The sequence below is a fragment of the Durotheca rogersii genome, assembly GCF_024521655.1.
Source record: "Durotheca rogersii strain YMJ 92031201 chromosome Unknown GGS23scaffold_7, whole genome shotgun sequence".
NCBI classification, from domain to species: domain Eukaryota; kingdom Fungi; phylum Ascomycota; class Sordariomycetes; order Xylariales; family Xylariaceae; genus Durotheca; species Durotheca rogersii.
This window is the reverse complement of record NW_026251238.1, coordinates 1,290,298-1,313,052: the sequence shown is the minus strand read 5'-3', so window position 1 is coordinate 1,313,052 and position 22,755 is coordinate 1,290,298. Positions and strand designations below refer to the sequence as shown.

Below are 22,755 nucleotides of genomic sequence, written 5' to 3'. Positions count from 1 at the left end.
TACACTCGCCTTGGCGGTGTCCGTGATATGAAACTTGAGCAAGTTTCTCATCGGCCCAGTCCCCCTTTTCTTACCATTTCTCCTGTTTTCATATAGCACAATCTTTTCGCCCTCCGCTCTCTCTGCCCAAATAGTGAAACTCGAAACTCGCCTCTTCAGTGGGTGTCCTCGCGAAGGACGTAGAAAGGAAAGCGAAAGGAGGGGCGAAACTTGCTCATCGCGAAATTGGCCTCGGATTCATCATAATCGCCGCCGCTTACGCCATCGTTATACTCGATACTCACATATATAAACACACACATATATATACGCATAGATGGCTGCTTACGAATTTGTTCGGACGAAGCCGTGAGTTTCAGGTCTAACAATCGTCTACCGTCTATCCTACACGTACACATACGTCTCCGTGTCGTCGTAAAGAATACCCGTCGCGATACCTGCCCACCGCAGGTGCCTCAGCAACCGAGCTAGGACACGCACGCATTACGGCAGACAACCGAGTAGATGAAGTTACACGCGAGCATGCGGTGCACGCGAGACGCAAGATGCCACCCAGCTAACTCGTCATCTCGTCTCGTATGGCACCCCGCGGGGCACGGGCGGTGATGAAGTAACGGACGCTGCCGTCAATCATCATCTAGGCCTCCTCGTCTCGGCACGGACGCTTATCGTAAGAGACTGTCGTGAAATGTGATGCCTCGACTGGTTCCCTAGCCTCGAAATACCCATTGTGCACCACGTGCCGGTTGAAAAAGATTGCTCCTTGCCTGGGGTATTGGATCTACCGTAGATTTGCTTCGCCATCATCGGTCCCATCTCTACCCTCTGTGCCACGATTACTTGGAGGTATCGGGGTCGTCTCGTCACCCGTCTCGTCGTTAGCCCCTTCCATAGGTACCAACGGCGGCAGCTCGCCTGAACTGTTATTGTCGTCAGCCCCGTCCATGGGCACCAACGGTGGCAGTTCGTCCGAAATGTTATCGTCGTCGTCGTCATGCCAAGCCCCGGGGATACCGTCGAGGTCAAACCCGTCGAGATCACTATGGTGGGTGGAAGCACCCCGCGGGTCGAGCAGATCCATGAAGGCCTGAAAGATGGCCCCTAGGCCGTGAGAATCACCTCGGCTCGGCGTCCCGTCGTCTTCCAAGAGACCCTCCCTATCGTTGCGGTCCGCTTCGTCGATAATCCCCTGTAGGTCGTCCGCCTGCGCCTCCTCTAGTATTCGCCGCAGGTCCAGCCCCTCGTTGGGACCTCCAGCCCCGAGCCACCCGTCGATCGACTCGGGGGACCAAGGCAGCTTCTGGGACTCGTGCGAAAAGAGGTTGTCCTCGCAGGGGGGCGGGAATGGATCAAATTCCCAGTTTACCGGCGCGCTGACCAACTCGCGAGGTACGAGGCCCATCAGAGAAGGCACCTCCAACAAGTAGACACACCGCGCGAGGTTAGCTTGTGCCGTGGGCGGAAATGGGAACGTCTTGACGTCCGGTCTCCTCGCCTCCTTCCCCGCTTCCTTCAAGAGGGACCTAGCTTGCGTGTTCTCCCACAGACCCTTCGTCTGGTGTACGTAAACCTCCGTGTGAAGTTCCTCGTCCTGGTTGCGTGGCTGCAAGCCCCATATGGCCTTGGGGATGTCGAAGTTGAGCGACTGGAAGAGACGGACGTAGAGCCAGGGAAGACGTCCCATACCTTCCAGTAGCAGCGCTTTGGCGCCGGCCACGTCGTTCTGCTGAAGCCTGGCCAACACCAACGTTTGCCTGATATAATCTCTCGCTGTTGGGTATAAATCCGGCATCAGGGCGTCGCAGAAGTCGATGAACCATTTCGACTCGTGCGCCCGCACGGCGAGGGGGTGGATAAAGTTGATGATACCGTACGGATCATCCCAGTCCATGCTGAACAGTAGCTTGCACCACTCTAGCGCGGTCCTGTAGGTGCCTTTCATCATCAGATTCTTGAGATAGTGGTACCCGGCTAGCCAGAACTGGCGGTTTTCGGGTCGTCTAAAGTCGAGCCTCGCCTTCCCTTCTTCTATCTTCTGCCGGAAAAGCGACACCGACACCCGGCCAAAGGTGAAGAGGGCCCGCTCGCATAGATCGGCGGAGAGTGCCGAGTTCTGGTCCTGCTTGGCCACCCGGCTGGACTGGATGAGGCTCGAGATATGGTACGGGTGGCTGTGTAGAAAATACACTATCTGCATGGGGTCGTACATCTGGACGATCCTAAAGAACCTCGACTCGAGCCTGTTGTATGCCTCATCGTGCGCGAAGCGGAATTCGATCACGCCGGGGTGATCCTGGCGTTCGCTGACACGCAGCATCGTCAGACCCTCGGTGGAGGCACGAGGCCACGTCTCCTTTCCGGTCAGGAAGGGGTTTCGTCTTAGCGTCACCTCTGGCAGGCTCTTGCCGGGCTGGGCCTTGAGGTAGGTTTCCAGGTCCACCTGTTGCTCTAGAGGCTGCCGCTGTCGTCTGGCCCGCGCCTGGGTCTGTTCTTGGTCCTCCTCGGTCTGGGCGGCGACGATGGCCTCTCGGCCGAAAAGAGTGCGCATCTCGTTTAGGACCTTGAGGTGGCGAGAGCTCACCTTGAGGAGCTCGCATATTCGGTAGTAAGACCCTCCGGGGGATGGTTTCGAAGTAGGGTCGGAGGTGATAGGGACCCCCCCGGGTGATTTGAGTTCCCGGAGCGCTCGCTCGATCTCGTCCATCCCATCTTGGGCGACCGGCGGGGCAGGTTTAAGGACAGGCTCTCGCTTCTTGGCCTTCTTCTTTTTCTTCTTGTTCTTCTTAGACGAGTTCTTTGGCGTATCGGTGTGATCTGGCTCGGCGACAGGATTCTTGTCAGACGCTTCCACTGGATCGTCTGCCTTTTCGTCTTCGTCGTTGTCGTCGCCGTCACGGTCCGGGTTGTCGTGGTCTCCTAGCGCTGCAAAGCCTGTAAATGCATTTGCTCTCGACTTCAGCATAGGCTGGTTATCTTCGCTAGATTCGGCGTCGTCGTCTGCGGCATTCTGCGCTCGGAGGTCTTGAAGCTCTTTTTGCTTCTGCAGCTTTCTCAGCTGCCTACTCGACATCTTGCCTGTGGGTGTTTCCTGTCGGGCCGGAGCGGGTTGATTAAATGATCAGCGTATATATGTCGCCTCTAGTAGAGAAAGATGCGAGAAGGTGAAGGTCAGAAAGTTGCGACGAGACAAGACGAGGTAGGTACCTGTATCGACAGAATTCAATTTGAAAGCTACGTACCGAATTCCCGACTCGCCGATAGTGGGGCAACTTCACCTTGGCCTGAATGACGTCTTGTCGTCACCCACGAACCCCTCCCCCTCACTCCTCCTCCTCCTCCTCCTCCTCCTCCGCCTCTACCCCCTATCGGGTTGTCTCTTCTCCCTGCCCCTCCTCCACACCCAACGCTGGGCATCAAAGCCCCCCTCCCTTTCGGAGCCCTACTGCCCTCCCGATCTATCAATACTAAAATTCACTACAGCTAGACCAGACCATTTACTCATGCCACCTCAGTTCTTCTTCTTTACTCTGTTTCCGCCTTCGTCATGCGACAGCTATCACTTGCAGTTTTGTATGGACGGTAAGTGTATTAACGATTTCTTGCGATTATTTTGCGTCTATGTCTGTGTCTATCTTCTCCCTCTAGATGTCTACACTTCTATGCTGTACTCTATACAGGTATCTTTTTAGTAATGTCGAATCGTACAAGACACTCAACCCAGACATTCGAACCACGTATGCACGCACTCACCACCACCGCTCGTCGCAGCTCCAGCTCTGCTTCTCGCCCGGCGCTTTTTTTGCTTGTCGCCTGAGCACCGGCCCCTTCCTGTTAACTAGTATTAACTAGTATTTCGATGTCGGCAACAGATTCCCGAGATCTATGTTCTCGCTCTTGACTTTGAGCACCTTCGCCACTTTGTGCGCTTCGCTGATCGCCGTCGTTTTAGGGGCGTCGCTGGTCGCGCCGAGGGCCTGTCATCGCGGTTAGCCAGAGGCAGAATCAGGGGCTGACGATGGGAACCCTACCCTCTGAATGTGGCCGTAAATTCCGAACTGGACAGCCGTCATTCCGCCGACCATGACGAGTCGCGGCCCGATGCCGGCGTAGCTCCCGCGCAGCCCGAGCTGGCTCACGATGTTGAAGATGCGGCGTGCGGTCCCTTCGCCGGGGCGGCCCTTCTCCTTGTTGATCTTGCTCAACACCGTATCCGCCGGCTGCGAAACGATGGCCGCCGCCATGCCGGCAATCAGGCCACAGCCGAGATTCACGCCCGAGAGTGTCGCGCTCGACGCCTTCTCCTTGTCGACCCACGTGTATGCCGCCTCAATCGCCTTCTCGTACACTACGAATGTCGCCATCGTATACGGGACCCTAGATGGGGGTTCACTGGTTAGCAGCACGGCCTAGAGAGAGGTTCGCACACCTGACCGCACTCACTGTTTCAGCACGATCGGTGTAAAGCCCGAGTACAGACCCGCCATGCCCTCGTGCCTCGCCATCTTCGCCAGGGCCGTCGCCATGCCGGGAGCAAATGACGGTTGCGACACGAGCCTGATGCGCGCAGCTTCGAAGGGACAGAGCAGGATGTCGCCAAGGAACTCGGCAGCGGCGGAAGAAGCGAGGTAGACGGCGTTGCGATTGGCTGCCGCCTTTTCGGGTCCCAGCCAGTCGTTGGCCTGCCTCTTGAAGAACTCGTACCCGCCGAATTTGAAGGCGCCCTGCAGGAAGTATCCCGTGACGGTCGGGCCAAGCCCCGTGAGCAGGGCAGCTGGACGATCGCTGGCGACTATTTGACGCATGCCGCCGGCTAAACCTCGGTTATATTTTGCAGGCTCGAGCTGCACGCGGGTTTTGACACTGATCACACACACATTAGCCTACCCGACACTAGGCGGAAAGTATGCCCGCTGGTGGCGATCACGGTCCCCCGGGGGGGGGGAGCGGGCTAACTACGCAGAGAGTTCATGATAGGCTTACACGTCGACGGGGGTTAGTATGGCATGGGTGAAGGAACAGCAGATGGCTCCCGAGACGGCGTATCTCGCCAAGTCCGATATCCGCATGCCCGACACGGGAGGAACAGGGGGGATGCCGTCCGCGGCATATTTCACAACATTACTGTTGTCCAAGACACTTGGGGAGAGGGGTTCTCTAGACGAAAGAAGACTGTTGTTGAGTTGGTATAAGCGCCGAACCTTCGAGTGCTAGTATGATCAGATTACTGCATGCGTGCTAAAATTGAAATCACCTTCTGATGCTAAAAGCGCTCATCCCCAGGCGGCCCAGGATAGAGTCGGCCGTGCCTTTGCGCGAATTGGGGTCCACCTCCTTCGCGACCTCCCTCACCGCCTCCAGAACCCTGAGATGTTCCTTCTTGAGCTCCTCGAAAGACTGGTCCAGCTGGTTGTGCCACGGGTAGAGGACAAAGACTTGGAAGCCGAGCGCGGACGAGGCGACGGCGAAGTTGGTGAGCGAGATGAGGCGTGTGATGATCATCTTGTAGTCGGGGGTGAGCGGGAGCTCCGGCGGTGTGGTCGTGGTAAGATTTTTTATCTTTTTTTTTTATCTTTCTATTCTATTTCTCAGGCTATCGGCGGTGCAACGTCAGCATCAGAGAGGAAGGAGAGAGAAGAGAGCGAGCGAAGAGGGAGGGTCGCTAACGCGATCCGACTTACCGAATCTAGAGGCCAGGAGGTCGCGATCAAGGAGTGCCGGGCGCCTTGGGGCGCGTGGGAGAGTCGACGGTGGTCCCCTCGAGAACAATAATCCCTCTTGCAGGCGAGGATAATAACGTCTATAATTATCTTCCGGCAAGAAAAAGCAGGAGAAGGGGGAAAAGATAAGAAAAAGCAGACAGAGATCTAGGAGAGAAAAGATAAGACGACGACGAAAGACGAAGAAGAAATAACGACAGTAGGAGAGAGGGACGAGCACGAGTCAGAGGGAGGGCGGAAGCGTGGCAATTAAGTCAGACGGGTCGTGGGGATCCCTGCTCGTGATTTCATCATCGGTGGTGGAGGTTTTTCCCGACTCTTCCTCGCTCTTTTTTTTTTCTTTTCTTTTCACCTCGGTCAATCAAGGCTACGACGCAGGGGAGGCCCGATCTCGGCAGCAAAGGTCCGAATTGGGCGAGGGTGCGAATGTGTGACAGGTGATAATTGCGACGCGGTGTACCTGGACCGTGCGCGGTGCCTGGATCGGGAAGAGCCAGAGGGGTGGCCGAGGGCAGAGGAGAGGGGAGCCAGAGGACCCGAGAGGAGAGAGGAGAGAGGAGAGAGGCCCAGGGAAGAGGGAAGAGAGGACCCAGAGAACCCGAGGCAGGGTCACAGGCAGGGTCACAGGCAGGACCAGAGGCGACAAGACAGGGCCTCTCCTCGGGCCCTCCAGCGGGGTGTTAGCGAAGGGGGCCGGCGGGCGACCCAATGGCCACCGAGCAATGGCAGAGGCGATGGCAATCGTTCCCGTCTATTCCATTCCTTAGGGGGCCCTTTAGGCTGCCACGGTGGCCTGACATTACTAAAGTCACGCCACGGCCTCTTCCTCGCCCCGATAAACAGAAAGCTTGTCTTCTCGTCGTTCTCTTTTCATTGGCAGCCCGCCGGTGCTGAGCCCTTTTTTCGCTTTTTCTCGGATTTTTTTCCGATTTTTTCTGGCCCGGTTCCCTTCTGCGATTCCTTCGACGTTGCAGCATGAAATCGAAAACTGACGAAAGCCAGGCGAGCAAGCATGTGCAAGTGGACCCGAACCCCTGAGCGCAACGTGGGTTGGGTTTGGGAACCCGATCCATCTTTCTCCTTTGGGCGAAAGCGATGAAGGGAATTGGAGAAGAGGAAAATTTTTTTATCGCAAAAATAACCACAGTTTGATTGCGCGACCACCCTCTAATTACCCGAAACATCTCCAACCGCCTCTTCTCCCTCCTGGCGCTGCCCTCCTCGACGTCCTACCAGCCCTCCCAACTCGTCCATCCGGCCCAGCTTATACCGGCTGACCCACTCTTTCCCGATCCGCTCCGACTTATTTTCGGCACGACGCCGGCCCTTCATTTCCACTGCCTCTCTGCGCGATATGCTCCTCGCACAGCTATGCCACACCCGAGCCCTCAGACGGGCTGCTTTAGGAATGTTGCTAGCAGGTCTGGAGTGCCAAGATGTTGGGTCCAAGGTCGGTTGGCGGAAAAAGAGTCCAACTGGGCCGTGTAAGCTTATCTGTCCATCCTCCTTCTGCTCCTCTTCCTCCTCTTCCGCAATTCACCGCCCACCTACTGGTAGGCCTAGTGGGGAAGGGGGCCGGTCGAAGCGACAAGCAACAGATAGCGCGCGGCGGATTCGCAGGTCCCAACCACATTCGTGACTAAGAAAGCCACCGGTATCGCGGTCTTACCCATGGTGGGTTTTCGTTTCTCTCCTCTTCTTTTCCTTTCTATTTTTTGCTTTCTCTCGGGGAGTTGCGGGTGCCGTTGCTGCTGTTGTTGCTGCGGTGACAGGGAGGTCGCATAACACTTTTAGCCAGATTGTTCTTCGGCCCAAATTCGTGGATATTTCTCACACGGGATACGAACCCCCCCCCCGCTTCCCGATAAGTAGCCCATTGCACTAGGAGCCGATCCACATTTAGGGCAACCCGTCGATATTGAGCATGGCTCTCCTGAACATGCCCGTTTCCACCCGTCAACCGGAAAATCGAAATTGCTAGGCTGGATGGCGACTCCTGGTCTTCGTATTGCTAAGCTGGTTCGGCGCCCCGCTGCCATCGAGACTCCCGAGGACCCTCCCCACCGCGAACAACCTCGCGTCGGACCTAATACGCATACGTAACTTATTGGTAGGTGCGTGAAACTGGATCTCCCGCACATTTGAGACGAAGGCTTGATCCACCTTCGACTACGGAGTTGTGTTAGCATTGTCCTACTCTCGACGGGAGATGACGTGGCGGGACAGCGACGTCCTGGTCCGGCGACGAAGCACAGCCCGAAATTATACATATTTCCATATAGCCTCATATTAAACCCTCTTAGGGGTCGACGGTTGTGGACAAGACGTTCGTTTGTTCCCCAGCCGGGCGCGGCAGATGCGTCGCCCTCGCCAAATCATCCCTCGCCGCGACGACGTGTTCGCTCCGTCTCGGCCAATGCTCGCCCGTCCCTGTCTCGACAGCGCGCTGCTCGTTGTTGTCCCGACGCCCAGCTGAACGCTACGCCGGTTCGCGACTCGGTTCTCCACGGCCAGCTGGACGGCTCTGGCCAACTTGCGCGCACGGCCCCTCTGCAGAGATTACGGGCGTGGTGAAATCGAAACGCCCGAAAAGGAGAAATTGGGAGAGCTGAGTGGCAATAGAGAGATGCTGCTATTCCCGGAGCTCAGACTCGGCGTCTTGTTAACTAGCAATGGCAGCCCAGAGTCGCCGGCCTGGGGGCCCTGATCGCTAGCGCGAGACGGATAAACACACACACACACCGTGGGTGCCGCATCTGTCCTGTCCCCGCTCTATCATCCCCATGCTCTACGTGTCCAAGCTTCAGGGGCCGACGACCTGCTCCTCCCCCCCTCTCTCTCCTGGTTTTCACGTACACAGACGAACGCCCGTGAGGAGACGCCATGAAGGCCGAGCCGCGAGAGAGACTAGCGAAGCTTCCTGTACACATTCCCACAATACCGATAAGCGATGCGGACGCGCATCGAATCGCTCCCGCAGCCCAGGCATTGGGGGAGCCTGGGGCCAGGCGCGTCGCCCAGTCCGAGACCTGTCTGACGAGCCCTTCAGGAAAGGGGGTGGGGAAGCGAGCGGGAAGGCCGGCGCGTGACGGCTGAGCATGCTAACCAGTTTTCTCTTCCCTCCCTCGAGAAGCGTGCCTACATGCGTAAGTTGGGCCTGATGCTCCTCCCTACCCAACTACGATAACATGTATGGACGTGGACGCCCTTCGGTGCGGCCCCTTCACATGTACTGCTGGTAGCCAAGCCGTTGCCGTCGCGCTATTGCCGATGACGTCCTATGGCATCCACTCAGTTGCAGCAGGGTGCCCCCCCGTTGTGCAGCCTGCGGGACGACTTGGCAATAAACGGCGTGTCAGCAAGCTGCAGCAGGGCTACCCACCTCCAGGCGCCAGGAAGCGAGAGGAGCGGGTAGAGACTGCAAGGCGGGAGCAGATCCAAGAAACGACACCGAAGTGCCGCAAGGCAGCGTGCCAAGCACCAAGGCTAATTATTGGACTGGCGAGCGCTGCGGAATCTCTGGGGTGCATATAAGGCGCTCCCAACAGTCTTCGCATGGGCATGCCCTCTCTTGCCCAGGTGTCCACAGCGGACGCTGGAGCCGAAAAGAGCCGTCCGGGCGGGGTAATAGAATCCTCTCGGCGCACGAGTCAGAGGTCTCTTGGCTACGAGGTTCGCAATAGGACCGGTCGTCCATGTCATCATCCCCTCTCACCTCCTCCCCCAACGTTGAGACTCCAATGCTGAGAGACGACCGCATAGAAAGCAGACACGGGAAGCGCTGCACCCCTCTCTACGCAGAGGTCTGACCTATATTCTTCGAGAGCGGAGATCTCGGGCGCAAGGACGCCAGACGCCCTCTCCTTAGCGCATAGACATAGGCGCCCGGTGCGCGACGAACACGACGCGTACGCGGTTCGGCGTCACATGATACCGACCGAGCCCGGGCCGGAGCCGGCGGCCAAGCCTTCGGGCGTCGGGCCGCAACTAGACACGGCATACATATATGGCGGATGGTGCTCGCGCCCGTGTTTCGGATAAGGGGGCGGGCCACTTGTTGAGGCGCCGGTTCTATCAAGTGATACACGAGCACGGATCGATAATTTCCGGGATTACTCTTCGCCATCAAATAGCAGTACGTATGACCGCCGGCGTTCTCCTGTCTCTTCTCTCTTCCTCTCTCCAACTCATACACCGACACCCATGTGACGTGCGCGTACAAATAAGACATGCGCACGTAGCGACGGGGTAGAGATGGAGCTCGAGAGGTATGCGCTCCGGTTTCTGGCGGACTCGATGGCCTCTAATTCAGCTATACGTGCTTGGTCCGAACACTGCACCGTGTCACTACCCTCTACAGCGATGCATCACGCGCAGGTGCAGATGAGGGGAATAGAGAGGGAGAGGATGAGCCACCCGTCGGGTTAAGTTCTCGGCTTAGCAGCTGGCGGCACTATCAGAGGACCACCCACGTCATGTGAAGAATGTGAAAAAAGCAGATACATGCTGTCTCTGTCTCTGTCTCGGTACTCCGAGCGGCGACGGACTTTTGAACGACCCGCTGTAGCGGCTGAGACGCGGAGATCGAGATTTTGATGATCTATACCGAGGACATGATCAGCAGCCGTCACCGGATCGTAGCGAGAAGGGGGGGGGGAAGAGGCTTGCGACAATCCGATACGCACGTAGAGGGGTCCACCGGTCCTTGCCGCCTCCCCTCCCCCCCCCGGCGGCACGCATCAATAGCTGCGGCGCCATTCGGTATCCCATCACCGGCCTGGGAGGGGATGGAGGGGGGGAAGAAGGCTGCAAACCCATGGCCCTCCTTCGGCATTACCTCCCGCGTCCTGTTTGGCTGGGCTGTCCCGCCGCGGCGCACCCGTGGGCGCGATCAAATCGACGTCTCTGGATTCGCACGCAGGCCCTTGCCCCCTTTTCCTCCTGGGCTAGGTTCCGCGACACGCCTTCTCTGCACCGCCCGAGGAGTCGCTGCAGCGCCGCATCGCCAGGTCTCGTCGTTTGGAGAGAGATTGGTGGTTGGCGGTTGGAGCACACAGATGTGCGTCCTGCGTGTGCGTGCGCGGCCGCAAACAGTAAGTACATCTTGGCTGGCTGTCTGCCTGGGTGCATAGCTGGGTGACACGGCCGCCACGGCGGGGAGCGAGGAGGCGCCCGTCCTCAGACAGCGCCGGACCTGGGGGGGGGGGGGGGCCTTCGCTCTGCTTACGGGGATGTGGTCAGCAGGATTGATTTGATTACTCGCGAGACCGCCGCGATACGTACCCTGCTGTCTGTCTGTCTGTCTTCCCCTCCCCCCCCTCCTCCTCCTCCCCAGTTCTCTCTTCCGCACGAAGAGATGTTGCGCCGGCGCGCCTCCGCTGCACACCGCTGGAAAGAGAGAGAGAGAGGGAGAGAAAGAAAAGACGTGCGCGCATGTAGGTATGTACTTGGCTGAGAGCGTGTGCGTGTAGGTATGCGTGGGGGCATGGGTGTGTGTATGCGCGGCCACGTTGGCCTACCCCAATCAACCTCACCCGCGGCGAGACATGGGAAGGGCCTCGGGCGGACGACGCCTGCTACGACGTGCCCAAAGGGGTCGACACGCAATCGACGCAGTATTTCGACGCAGTGTTTACATGGTTGGCGCCCCTCCTTTGATGCCGGCCCGTAGCCATTGGGCGGTTTTGGGCATTTGCATGCTTGCGAAGTGGCACCTAGATGACTCGCCTAGGTGCCGTCGTCTGCCTACCGGGCGCTGCCAGATAACCTCGCAGGCCGACGGCCTGTTTCCCCCGACACGGCTAAGCTCGAGTTTCCCGGTATAGCGACCTGCCAGGTTGGATGCCAAGGCTGAAGAATCGAGGTTGCTTCATCGCATCGCATCGCGTCCTCCCCCCCGGGTCGCACCAAGCAACGATGGCCACCCCCTTCGTCCGCTCCCAGGAGAAGCATGCAACGGTATCGACCATCTCTCGTTGGCGGTCCCGCCCCGCCGGACAGGCCCATTCAGATCGGAGCAAACGACGTGACAAGTGGGGTGCGGGTCGGATCGCCCGCCCCATCTTGGTGCATGGGGTTGAATGTGTAGATGGTGCGCCTCCTTCTGGCCTCCCTCGATGTGCCGTTGGCACCGGCAACACCCTCGAGTGGGTGGCCAGGCGGCCGATGGCGGATCGGTGCCTGGGATGGCCACGGGTTGCCTGCTGGTACCTACGTCGACGAGGTACGTACGGTACATGCCTCTGCGCTACAGGCCAGGTAGCGGTACGTGAGGGTTGTGCATACATACCTACAGGTAGGGCAGGTGGGCTTGAACAGCACCCTTCTGCCGCCTCGCTGAGGCAGGTTACCAGCGGAGGTGGGCCTAGACAACATCACCGCGTTTACGATTGAGATTCTTCGCCCTCCTGCCTCCGTCCTCGCCAATCCGCCCCGCTCTCGTCCCGTGTCTGGTCCGCCCATCAGCGTCCGCGTCCTGTGGCCTCGCCACTCATTGGTTTGGCCTCGGCGCCTGAGAACTTGTCTACTATACTCCCGCACCTCTCCCCCTCCCCATCCAGAGCCGTCGGATACAGACGTCGACCCACCCCCCGTCCTAGCACGCACACTCCAGTCTATGGATCCCCCTTGTATAGCGTAGCATCGGCGTGGGCTCGTCTTGCATGGTCTTCGCAGGCTGACGATAACGAGATCCCCCCGATGCAAATCCCTGTGTTGGTTGAGCAAGCGCACCCGTTCCTCCCTCTCTGTCTCTCTCTCTCGCTCGCTCGCTCGGCCATGCGCTCCACCGCTGCATGCCACACACCACGACGCATGCCCCAGTTCCAGTGAACGAACAGGCTGGTGAGCGAACTCCAGCCCCGGCGCAGCTGGCGACACGCACAAGCTTCGTCTCATTCGTCCCGTCCCGTCTAGTTCCCTCCAAGCACCACCACCCCTCATCACCGCCGCCGTCATTTCGCAGGGTGCCAAGGCGGGCGGGCCACGGGGACGAGACGAATTGGGTTCGCCTACCTATCCTGCCTTGCCTGCCTACATCTCTACCCAACACGGCCTCCCCTTCCTTCCTTGCTCGCTCACTCGCCAGCCGAATCCCCCCTGCTCCTGTCCTACGTCTAGCCCGGACCCGGATTGGCCTATACGGAGCCGCGGTCAGGCAGCCATACGTAGGGTATAGAGTAGAGTAGAGTAGAGGTAAGCATGCTGGTATGCACACACACACACACACACACACATACTTGCATACATATCTGCGACTTGGCACGGCGACCTCAGCCGGCACGATCCTGCGTGTCGTACGCCGCCGCGCCTGTACCTACCTAGCCTCTCGCAGCTCACATGGATGGGAGAGGCGACGCTAAGGTGCGAAAGGTGGTATCGGCCCAGGATCAGCGATTGGTGTACCGCGTATGTGCATATGTATAGGGACCACCGTCGGCCTGGGATCAGCAACTGGCGTAATAGTGCATACGTGCATACGTATGAGTACCTAAGGGTACGGCCGCTTCCCATCCCCTCCACTGCCCTCCCCCCTCCCCTCCCCCCCCCCGGCACTGCATCTCTCCCGCGGCCGCAGGGCGAAGATCGAGAACGAGAGGACCCCTCCTCCTGTCTCTCGCATTCCGTCTCCCCCCCTCCTCCCCTGCAGTAGTTCGGGGCGGGAAATTCGCGATCATCCGGATCGATGCTACCTCTTACTACGACACATCTGTGTGAGTACATACCCTACGTACACGCCGATACGCCGATTCCCTTCGAGGAAATACGTGTAGAAATACGAGGCGTGTGTATACGTATGCGCGCATCCCTTCGTGTTCGAGGACGTACCCGACCTAAGACTCCTTTTTCTTCTTCTTCTTCTTCTTCTTCTTCTTTATTTCCCCCTTTCTTTTTTTTTCCTTTTCCCATTTCTTTTCTCATTTCTTTCCTCTTCTTCTCTCTTTTCTTTCTTCTTCTTCTTTCCTTTTCTTTCCACCTTTTAAATGATCTTTTTTTTTCTTTTCCTTTTTTCTTCCCCTTCTCACCCCTCTTTCTCCTTCTCCTGCCACCCCCCCTTTTCCCCCTTTTTCTATTCTCTCTCTCTTCGTCCCGCACACATGGAGACCGAACACATAACAAGCCTACGTAGGTATGTGTATGTGGCTGCTGTTAGTGCCGGTGAGAAATGGGCAGGTAATACAGACAGCTTCTCTGTCCCCGGGGAGAGACCCACAACCCCATACCGGATTCTCATCTCGGGGACCTCACTTTCCAATGCCAATCTCATATCCGCATACTCAAATATAGCCTACCTGTCGGCCCACGTTGCACCAGCCGCGCCGATCTTGGTGGCTACAGTGATAACAAACCTCGTCACCCTCTGAAATCCCAGGAATAGATGCCCTCCCCCCTCCCCCCCCTCTCCAGGCTGACCAACTGCGACAATCGTATCGCCGTCGCCGTCCCCAAACTTTTCCGCCCGAGGCTGGACGAAGGAAGAAGAGGAAAAAGAACCCCCCCCCTTTCCCAAAAGAGGAAATCCCCTACGACAAGGTCTCCCAACCAACTCAAACCCTCGGTCGCCCGACGGATCGTTGCTGGCTGGCTGGCTGGGCCCGTCTCAGCGACAGGTGATCGACGTACCTCGCTACCTACCATTCTACGTCCGCGACCAGGCCGGCCCTTCTCGATCCTATCGGCGAGGCGCTTACTCGCTCACTCACATGGGATGGGCAGTTAACTTGGTCGCTCGGTTGCAGGCAGGTAGAGGTGCGTGTCCAGTCTCATCATCTTCATCGTTATCCGGGATCCGAGTGGAAGGAAGCGAACCAGGGGAGCGATCCCACGACTCGCCGTCCCTCCCTCTCCCGGCCACCTTCCTGCTACCTCATCAAACGTCGAGACTCGGTCGCTCGCTTACTATTGGCGTACGCTCTTTTCTTTTTACTGGTTTCTTTTCGTGGACCTAATCTCTACCACCTCCCCCCCCTGGTCCGAATATCTTCAGGCGTCTCACCACTGCTTACGGGCAGCTGGCAGGTAGGCAGGTAGCGAAGTGCAGGCTTGGAGGGTTGCCCCCCCCGGAATTCTTTCTCGACGAGCCTCTTTCACACCCCCAATCCTACATCGCCACCGTCGTACCAGGGTCGAATGAGAGCGAGAGTGGGAGAGGTTATGCTTAGCGTATACGTGCGTATCTACCTCACATACGTATGGTACATACATACGCATCGCGAATCCATCCAACGAGGGGGGCCAAGCGACCGTCACAGCCACGTGTGACACCCACGCGCGCCGTCCCGGGAACGCACCGCGCCACCAGGACAGCATGTATGGTTATATGTATATACGTTGCGACGCAACGCACTCCCATGCGGTATGCTACTTACGGTACGGTTAATGTGACCACCGCGTGCTTAGTATGGCCGCAGGCAGCGCGAATGAGCAGTGCGAGGAGCTGCTTGCTTGGCTGGGTTCGTTGCTGCCGTCTACTCGCTCGATGTTGTTATGATTGACAATGAGAGGGCCATCTATGAGGGGTTTCACTGCGCCGTCTATTCCCTCGCTTTCTCTACCAGTCTCCCCTACTCTATGTGCGGTTATCTCGTGTGAGACGCTCAACTAGGCAGCCCTATACGACGTAGGATGCAAAAGGAGCATGGGGGGAGGGCGGGAGAGATGGGGGGGGAGTAAGAAGGAAATTGCCTCGGCATCCCTGGAGATTATGATCACTTTTTTACCACCTCTTGGATTTGGGAACAAATTTTCTTACCTCTCTCAGATCCGCGCCTTTTATGACTCCTTATGGATCCAAAGGTCCCCTATCCTTCCCTCCCCAAACTAACCCCCGTAACGCGAGTGTGGATGGATGGTGTCTCGCTCCCTCGTGATAGGGATGACACGGTTGGATGCCCGATACTTTGCCCAGAATCTCGCGCCAAATCCCAACCGGTTGGATGTGAGGGTCATCATGCGAGTTGTTGCAGGCATGTGTTGCGTACATAGATAACGTGTATGATCTATGTGTTATGTGCATTGCTCTCCGTGCCTACCCGTCTGCTCGGGTTACAACGTGGGCTTCCTCGCGCGGGTGCGCGTCCCTGCAGCAGCAGCAACGTCTCCACGAGCTCTGGAGCCGTCCCGTTGGGTCCTTCCGGGGTCGTATTGTAACAAGTGCGATATCTCGTCAATGATTTGCCCATCTAGTTTTGGCTAAAGGCGATATCGATAAAAAGTTTTGTCGACTAGCCAAAGGGAGATTCCGATGACTCGGTGTCTATCGCGATCGTTGTGCCACGTGTTGTCGTACAGCGACACCTCCCCATCCTCCCTCCTCGCAGCTGGGCTGTGGTTACCACCCTAGGTGTTGGGTAGCCACCGAACACGCCTTCGCGATAGGTAGGGAGGCAACCGGGAGTCCGCCCGCCCTGTCAAATCTGCGTTACTGTCCAGGCCACGCCGGGGACTCTTACCGTCAGCTCGCACATAGTGCGAGGTCTTTCCCAGCCCCCGGGTACCTCGCACAAGGGGAGCGAGTCCCATCTTGGAATTACATCATAAGCCAGCGGGCGGGATCCAGTGGAAGCCGTCAGATAGGCCCAGCGGTCTACGCGGTTCGGATGCTGCGTCTGTGTGGTCCAATTTACCGCACGTCGTCGAGACTGGCTGCATGAGCAAGCCCTATGACGCCTGCATCCTGTCTCGGATTCCCGCCGCCCAACCCACAGAGAGGAGACAGCCTCAAAGGGAGAGAGTCCCGAAATCTGTCGACTGCTCACCTGGTAAAGAAGGAAGGGATCGCTTTGGGGGGCGGGCTGGCGGGTGGCATTACATGCTTACGAAGTTGTAGGAGGAGGTGGCCGAAGTGTCGTCACGAGGTCCGGCTGGCTTTTTTTGTCTCTTTCTTTTAAGCGTGTTGAGGCTGCGAGCTGCCCGAAGGACGCACGCCGTCCAATGGTACCTATCTGGAAGCTCGGCTACCGCCACTGGACTCCCACCCGGCAGGATCTGGACAGGATCTGGCCATAGGTAGGCCTGTCACGAACGCGCTCCGGTAGCAACGGGGCGACGGTTGCGACAGTCGGCTGAATGTGATAGACTTGGTGTGGATGGAGGGGTGAGCTGGCGCCCGTCCACCGAGGGCGAAAGGGGAGAGAAAACAAGGAATGAAAAGTAAAGACGGGGTCGGTTTTGGTTTATTTTTTATTTTATATATGCATCCGGAGATAAGACGCGCCTTCCGCGACAATGCGAGATTTGGAGAAGGCACGAAGGCAGACGCCTTGGCTACGAACCCAGCTGGGCTGCCCCTTCCCCCGTCGGGGCAGGATTCGCCAGGAGGGATAGAAGTCGCCATACGACCCTGTTCCGTGGCACCTTCTTGAGGTATCCTGTCGACCTCCAATCCGCTCCTTACGTAAACCCCCTTTCTTTAGGTCGCGTACCTTAAGTAAGTCCGTAAGCCGCGTCTTGCGAGCGAGGGTGGACTCCGAGGTCGATGCTCGAGCCATACCAGCTCAGCGTCGAGCTAGGCGACATGGTAGAGCACAACCGCACGCCCACGACGCGGGATGGTTGACGGGGATTCGAGCCTCGGTGGTTACCACCATCGTCGATAGGGATAGACGGACCTTGCTGCCGAGAGCGACGGGGGAGCCTATATCGGCAAGAGCTCGCCTACCCCAAATTGTATATCTCCCTACTCTGTCGGGGGCGTTTTTATAGTGGGTGCACGATGGCGACAACTCCACCCTGTGGAGAGGTAGAACGTCGTGAAACCTCGCGCGGCGTCGTCTCCAACTCCAGCCCAGGTCGTGAAGTCATACGGCGCTCAGCCGTCGGGGTCAGATCGTAGTTGTCCCCGCTGCTTGTGTCCCGAGAGAAGTATAGGAGTTTGTGCCGTGTCAAGTCCGGCGCGTGATCTGTGCCTGTATACCTACTCGTTCGAGGGACGAACGGCGAGCACGGCATGAGAGAGAGAGAGAGAGGAGGGGTGCGTGGACATGGACGAGGGGACCTGGTCGAATCGACTCGTCTGACTGATCGCGAGCTCGCTTTTTTTAGCCCCAGGCCGCGTGAGACACGACTAGATTAACCCATCAATGAATTCGATTTGATTTCTTTTGGGGGGGTTGCCTGTTATTATTCGGTGATTGATCACCCCTTCCCAAGGGATACATGATCGCAGATCTCGCATTTGTGGTGCCCTCTCGGGTCTGGTCTGATCCCTACGCGGAACAGTGTCCGTGTCTCCAAGGGGCGAACGGGACAGGGGGGGGGGGGGGAGACGACACGAGAAAAAAGAAAGAAAGGAAATTAACAATAACGCTGGGGATGGTGACGAGAAAAGGAAAAGGAAACGAAGCCGAGAATGAAAAAAAATCAAGCAGCTGTAAAATGTCCCGAAGGACAAGATCTCGCATAAGACGTTCCCGTTCTGCCAGATTCGCGGCTGCTGAGCCCAGACCTGCCAAACGTTACGGGGCAGCGAGTATCCCGGCGCAAGAAATAGGAAGAAGAAAAAAAAAGACAGGCATTTTACGGCTAGACAGGGTTCACGGGGAGATTGTTACTTATTTCCTTTGCTTATTACATTGTATTCCATTGTAAGTGAAACCCAACAGCCACGGGAGTCTTGTGTCTATGAGAACCTGATTCCATCATTCCGAAGAGATTCATGTCGGCGCTGTGTAGCTATCATGTCTCTGAGTGTACTGTACAGTCTAAACAGGGGGGGTATCTATCAACCTGGTTCCAGCCCAGCGCGCGTCCGATTACATGGCTGAACCCTCTCTTGCAAACAGAGCAAATATGTGGTGTGCGTACTTGCACCCCAAAACATACTCTTTCGGGGGGCGGCCCCAGAACGCTGTACAGGTACCGAGAAAAGACCAAATTCCTCTAACCCGATCTCAACACACAATCCTCAACCCGTCCGAGAAGAGCTCGAAATCCTGAGGGGGGAACAAAGGAAATGTAACAGGGAAAGACAAGTCTATATGCGAACCCGTCCTTTTCCATCTCCATCCCAAGCTTTTTTGATACCCGTCGTCCCGAAATCCATAAAGACAAAGAAAAAATAACCCTCGAACCAACCTCCAGTTTTAGCTTGCGCGCTTGCTTGCGACCAGTGACTCCGAACTGAAAGTATTAAAAAAAGGGATACGTTGGTAAAGTAGGCTTTTAGCGACGCCTCCGAACTGTACGATGCGATTTGAAACGAGGGAGGGGAGATTTGGGTGCCGATGGATGATGCGTGGCAGACGCAGAAGGTCGGTCTGGCTGGTCTGGCTGCCTGTCTAACTTGGCTGCAAGCAGTCCGCGCCACCCACAGCTAAATTGTGCCCCAAGCTGCCCTCTTGAAGCACCTCGCGGGGGAGCGGGGGGGCAGAGAAGGGGGTGGGACGAGGATATCTCTTGCATCGCGACTCGATGCTCTCCGCTGAGCACGATAATACGATGCAACGCGAGGCTGGCGTGGGAAGCAAAAAACCAGCTTTGGAGATGAAACCCGCCCCCCCCTGTTTCTCGTGGCCCGAGATCCCCAGGGAAACCACATGTCCAGGTTAGATGTAACGCCGAAGCGTGAATTTTGATTCTGATGCCGCATGTGAAATCGTGCTGATGCTTCCGCCCGTCTCCTGCTTGCCGAATGAGGAGCCAAATGGCGACGAGTCAAGGGTGTGTAATTTGCTGAAGAATGCGGTGTATTAAAATGCGTGTATCGGAATGCAGCCGCTGCAGTGCACGGCGCAGAGGGTGGTGTACATGCTGAAGCCGAAATAAGGATTAAATAAGGTCGTAAGAGGAATTGTGTACTCGGATCTCAGAGCACACTCGTCACCACCAGAACAGGGTAGGCTGCAAGCTGGCACGTCGACGAGGTGCTCGGCATGCGATTGCGTGGTAATAGTTAGTGCTTAACGCGGGCACCACCGTTGGTGATTTATTGCGGCTTGGGCCTCGGGGGGGGCTTGGGGGCACCAGTCGTGTCGTATGCGCCGCGTCCCATGTTAGCCATCGTGGACCCTCTGTCAATCATGACTAGGACTCTAAAAGGTAGGAGAGTGCTGTCGGGGAGGAGGATTAGCATAGGTCGACGATCGTGAGGTCTTATAAGTTCCAGAACAGGCGAGCCGTGGCATGTCTACGCAACCAGCCCCAGCTGTGGCTATAGGCCGCAGCGTCTGCATGCAACGGCCGAGGCGGGAAAGAAAATTGAAGCAAGGGGGAGCAGCAGAGAATGCACAAAATTTCGATGCTGCGCGTCTGACTCACTTTTTTTTTTTGGACGTCGTTGCGCAACGACGTGGGAATGCCGACGGTGTAAGTGGAATTATCGTCGAGGCCCAAACTAGATTGGCGAGCAACGCTGGGGCGGAGATGCACTAGAGCGCTGGGATGTTGACCGAATGGTAGGAGGCCGTCAGGGGAGGCCGAAATGCAAGTCGATGGGTGGCTCGCAATTAATATCTGAGGTCAGCAGCGGATGGTCAAGGAGATGACGGCAGCGCCCTGCTATATATATACGCTATATATTGGCACGATCGTTCCGAATAGGGTCGGGCCAATATCTGTCGATCCGGCCGGACAAGCTGAAAGCGACCTGGCGACGGCTCTTGAAGCTGAGACAGGCAGAGAAGAGGGCGTAGAAGGACGGGCCTTTGCGTAGTCCGCTTTGTTCGGAGGGCAGGCCCACGCAGGTCTCGGGACGCAGGAGAGGTATATAGGACCGGGCGTTGCAGCCGCTCGTGCTCTTTCTTTGCAGTATAGAGAGCTCCGGTAAATACCACAGGAGGCAAGGCGCCGGCCAGGTACACTGCAGGTGGTTTGAGCTGGATGAGGACGGCTTTCAGGGCTGGACCGTTGCAGCAGCTAAGAGGAGTGGATCGGTCGCTAAGGCACGGAGGACGAATAGCGCTGGAACAGTTGTACAAGTGGTAACGGTTAGGTGTTCGCCGATGTATGTACGCACGCTGGGACGTGTTCGGATAGGATGGTAGGCAGGGCTCCTTTTCTCTGGCGCTCTCCAACACGCGTGGTGCTTCGGGATCAGGCAGAGAATATGTGGGATGACGATGAGAGAGGGTATGGGGAAACGAAAGAGAGCGGATGTGCCGTCTTCTTAAACTCGGTTTGCACTCGTCCAAGGAGAGAATCCAGATGGTCTGGGAATTCGTTTTGACTTGGGGGGGGGGCATCGGTCTAGGAGGTAGAACGGGCTCATTCTTATAGATAGAAGAGCTGGAATCTGGAGAGCTGGGGGGGGTACGTACATCTACTCGACCTGGGCAGTGAACTCCCAGTACATGCGCTAACGCTGTAGGTACCCTTAGTTCCGTGCCCTGGTGTGGCATTTTTTTCCCTGGCTCGCGGTACGAAGGTACCTACACCATCCAGTCCACAACCCAAACAGCTCCCCAAAAATGAGGATAAGGACAGGGGTGGGGGAAGGCAAGACGGTACGGGATACATGGATACAAGATACCTGGATACATTTAACGCCGCCAAGCGTCTAACGTCGAGCAAGGGGGCCAGGGGGTGTTGCTAGAGGTACAGGTACGTAGCCTAAGTACAGGCCTGCCTCAGGTACGTACCGTACATCACCCATCCGTTGCCTCCCGGTCTGGGGCAGGCCTGTTACCTGCCTACGTATGAGTAGATACCTAGGTACTATACACACAACATGCCTATCTACCGCGTCCACTCAACACCATCATGCCCCATGACGCTCCGATCCCAAGGTGACGACCTAGGCGTACGGTAGGGTTGTTAGACCTCGTGTCCTTTTGGCCGCCATGTCTCTTACACGGCGAATAGGCGTGCCAGCTCGGAGGAAGCAGATAATACGCATACACAGCTGCATACCTGCCTACGTACATACATCGTAGCACCCCTCTTTTCGGGTCGTCCTTGACTTTGGTCCTCTCCTTTTTTTCTCTGAGCGGCGGCGAGAGGGGCTTCGAAAAGAAAAGAAAAAAAAAAAGCCAATACCAATAACGAAGCCAATAAAAGGAAATAAAACAGAACATGAGGGCGGCAGGAATCACATCCACAAGCCAACAATCACCGGTAATGAGTCCGAGATGTATTGCTGCTGTGCGTACTCGCATACGAACATATATACCTAGGTTATCCTCCCTACTATATGAGTAGTAGTATGAGTATGTGCACGTACGGCACCCAACTCCCCAGGACCCAATGGCATTGCCCAGTTAGGCTTAGATACCGCTCCAAACAAGGCGCCTCTCACGGCAGCGAGGTGGGCCAGCCAGCGCAGCAGACACCAACTCGATGGGTGAGGTTGCAGGTCGAACTGGGTCCGTCTACGTGATGTGTTCAGTCTTCTCTGGCGATGGTATGATTCTTCCGGGCCGGTGAAGGAGAATTGACTGGTGACGGAGGCATCGTACACCTCCCGAGTACATGTCCGATCTCCACAGTGCCTAGACATCCTGCTCTTTTCTTTTTCCTCTCTCTAACTCACTCACCCACTCAATTTTTCCCGTCGCACCCATGCACTATATTATGTGCGTATCTATTGTACGGGGGCCAGGTCCTAAATTCGCTTCATCTATGTAGAATTTTCTTCTTTTGTATTTTGTTTCTCTTTTTCTTTTCTCGTCCTCCCCCCCCCTTCTCTCTCTCTCTCTGCACGACACCCTCTCTCGCCTGTCTCTCTCTCTCTCTCTTCGCCCAAACGGGGGTAGTACTGTTCGAGGGAGATAGATCCTCTTATTGTTCGGGATAGCTGGCTCCACTCCGGTAATATTCCCCTTGCGCTAAACAGGGCCTAACCTGGCTCGCCTTTTCGAATCTTTCTCGAATACCTCTCTGCTTTTCGCACTAGGAATAGACCCCGGCAGCAAGTCCGGGGTCTGCTTGAAACCTGGCGGGCTCTTGAGCCGCGATGGGTAACAATACATAAACCTGGCTGGTACGTAGTAGTACGTACTTGGGCCGCCTCCGTGTGAAGGTTGAATCCAGTTCACACCCCCCCCCCCTCTCCCCCCTTCAAGCGAGATATCGTACGCCGTGTCTGATAATCTTCTTTTGTTGT

At 56.8% G+C, this 22,755-nt stretch overlaps 5 protein-coding genes across 5 annotated transcripts; all 5 read right to left on the bottom strand.

The window, feature by feature from the left end:
- Nucleotides 1-306: 306 nt before the first annotated feature.
- GGS23DRAFT_564002 (DUF654-domain-containing protein) lies at nt 307-3,214 on the bottom strand. The gene has a single exon (XM_051516120.1). The coding sequence runs from the start codon at nt 3,068-3,070 to the stop codon at nt 782-784; it is 2,289 nt and encodes a 762-aa protein (XP_051373064.1). The 5' UTR covers nt 3,071-3,214; the 3' UTR covers nt 307-781.
- A 631-nt stretch (nt 3,215-3,845) lies between these two features.
- Nucleotides 3,846-5,499, bottom strand: GGS23DRAFT_595985 (mitochondrial phosphate carrier protein; the record flags this gene model as incomplete). Its single annotated transcript, XM_051518409.1, has 5 exons — nt 3,846-3,974; nt 4,029-4,374; nt 4,441-4,860; nt 4,981-5,169; nt 5,252-5,499. 5 exons carry the CDS (start codon nt 5,497-5,499, stop codon nt 3,846-3,848), a joined length of 1,332 nt encoding a protein of 443 aa, XP_051373063.1.
- A 382-nt stretch (nt 5,500-5,881) lies between these two features.
- On the bottom strand, nt 5,882-7,192 carry GGS23DRAFT_563978 (uncharacterized protein). Its single transcript, XM_051516119.1, has one exon. The coding sequence runs from the start codon at nt 6,899-6,901 to the stop codon at nt 6,398-6,400; it is 504 nt and encodes a 167-aa protein (XP_051373062.1). The 5' UTR covers nt 6,902-7,192; the 3' UTR covers nt 5,882-6,397.
- Nucleotides 7,193-11,735: 4,543 nt separating this feature from the next.
- GGS23DRAFT_495332 (uncharacterized protein) lies at nt 11,736-12,772 on the bottom strand. The gene has a single exon (XM_051514431.1). It carries the CDS (start codon nt 12,672-12,674, stop codon nt 11,928-11,930), a length of 747 nt encoding a protein of 248 aa, XP_051373061.1. The 5' UTR covers nt 12,675-12,772; the 3' UTR covers nt 11,736-11,927.
- Nucleotides 12,773-20,987: 8,215 nt separating this feature from the next.
- Nucleotides 20,988-21,792, bottom strand: GGS23DRAFT_563965 (uncharacterized protein; the record flags this gene model as incomplete). The annotated part of the gene is made up of 1 exon (XM_051516118.1): nt 20,988-21,792. A coding segment is annotated over exon 1 (338 nt), but the record flags the coding sequence as incomplete, so codon positions are not given.
- Nucleotides 21,793-22,755: the final 963 nt, after the last annotated feature.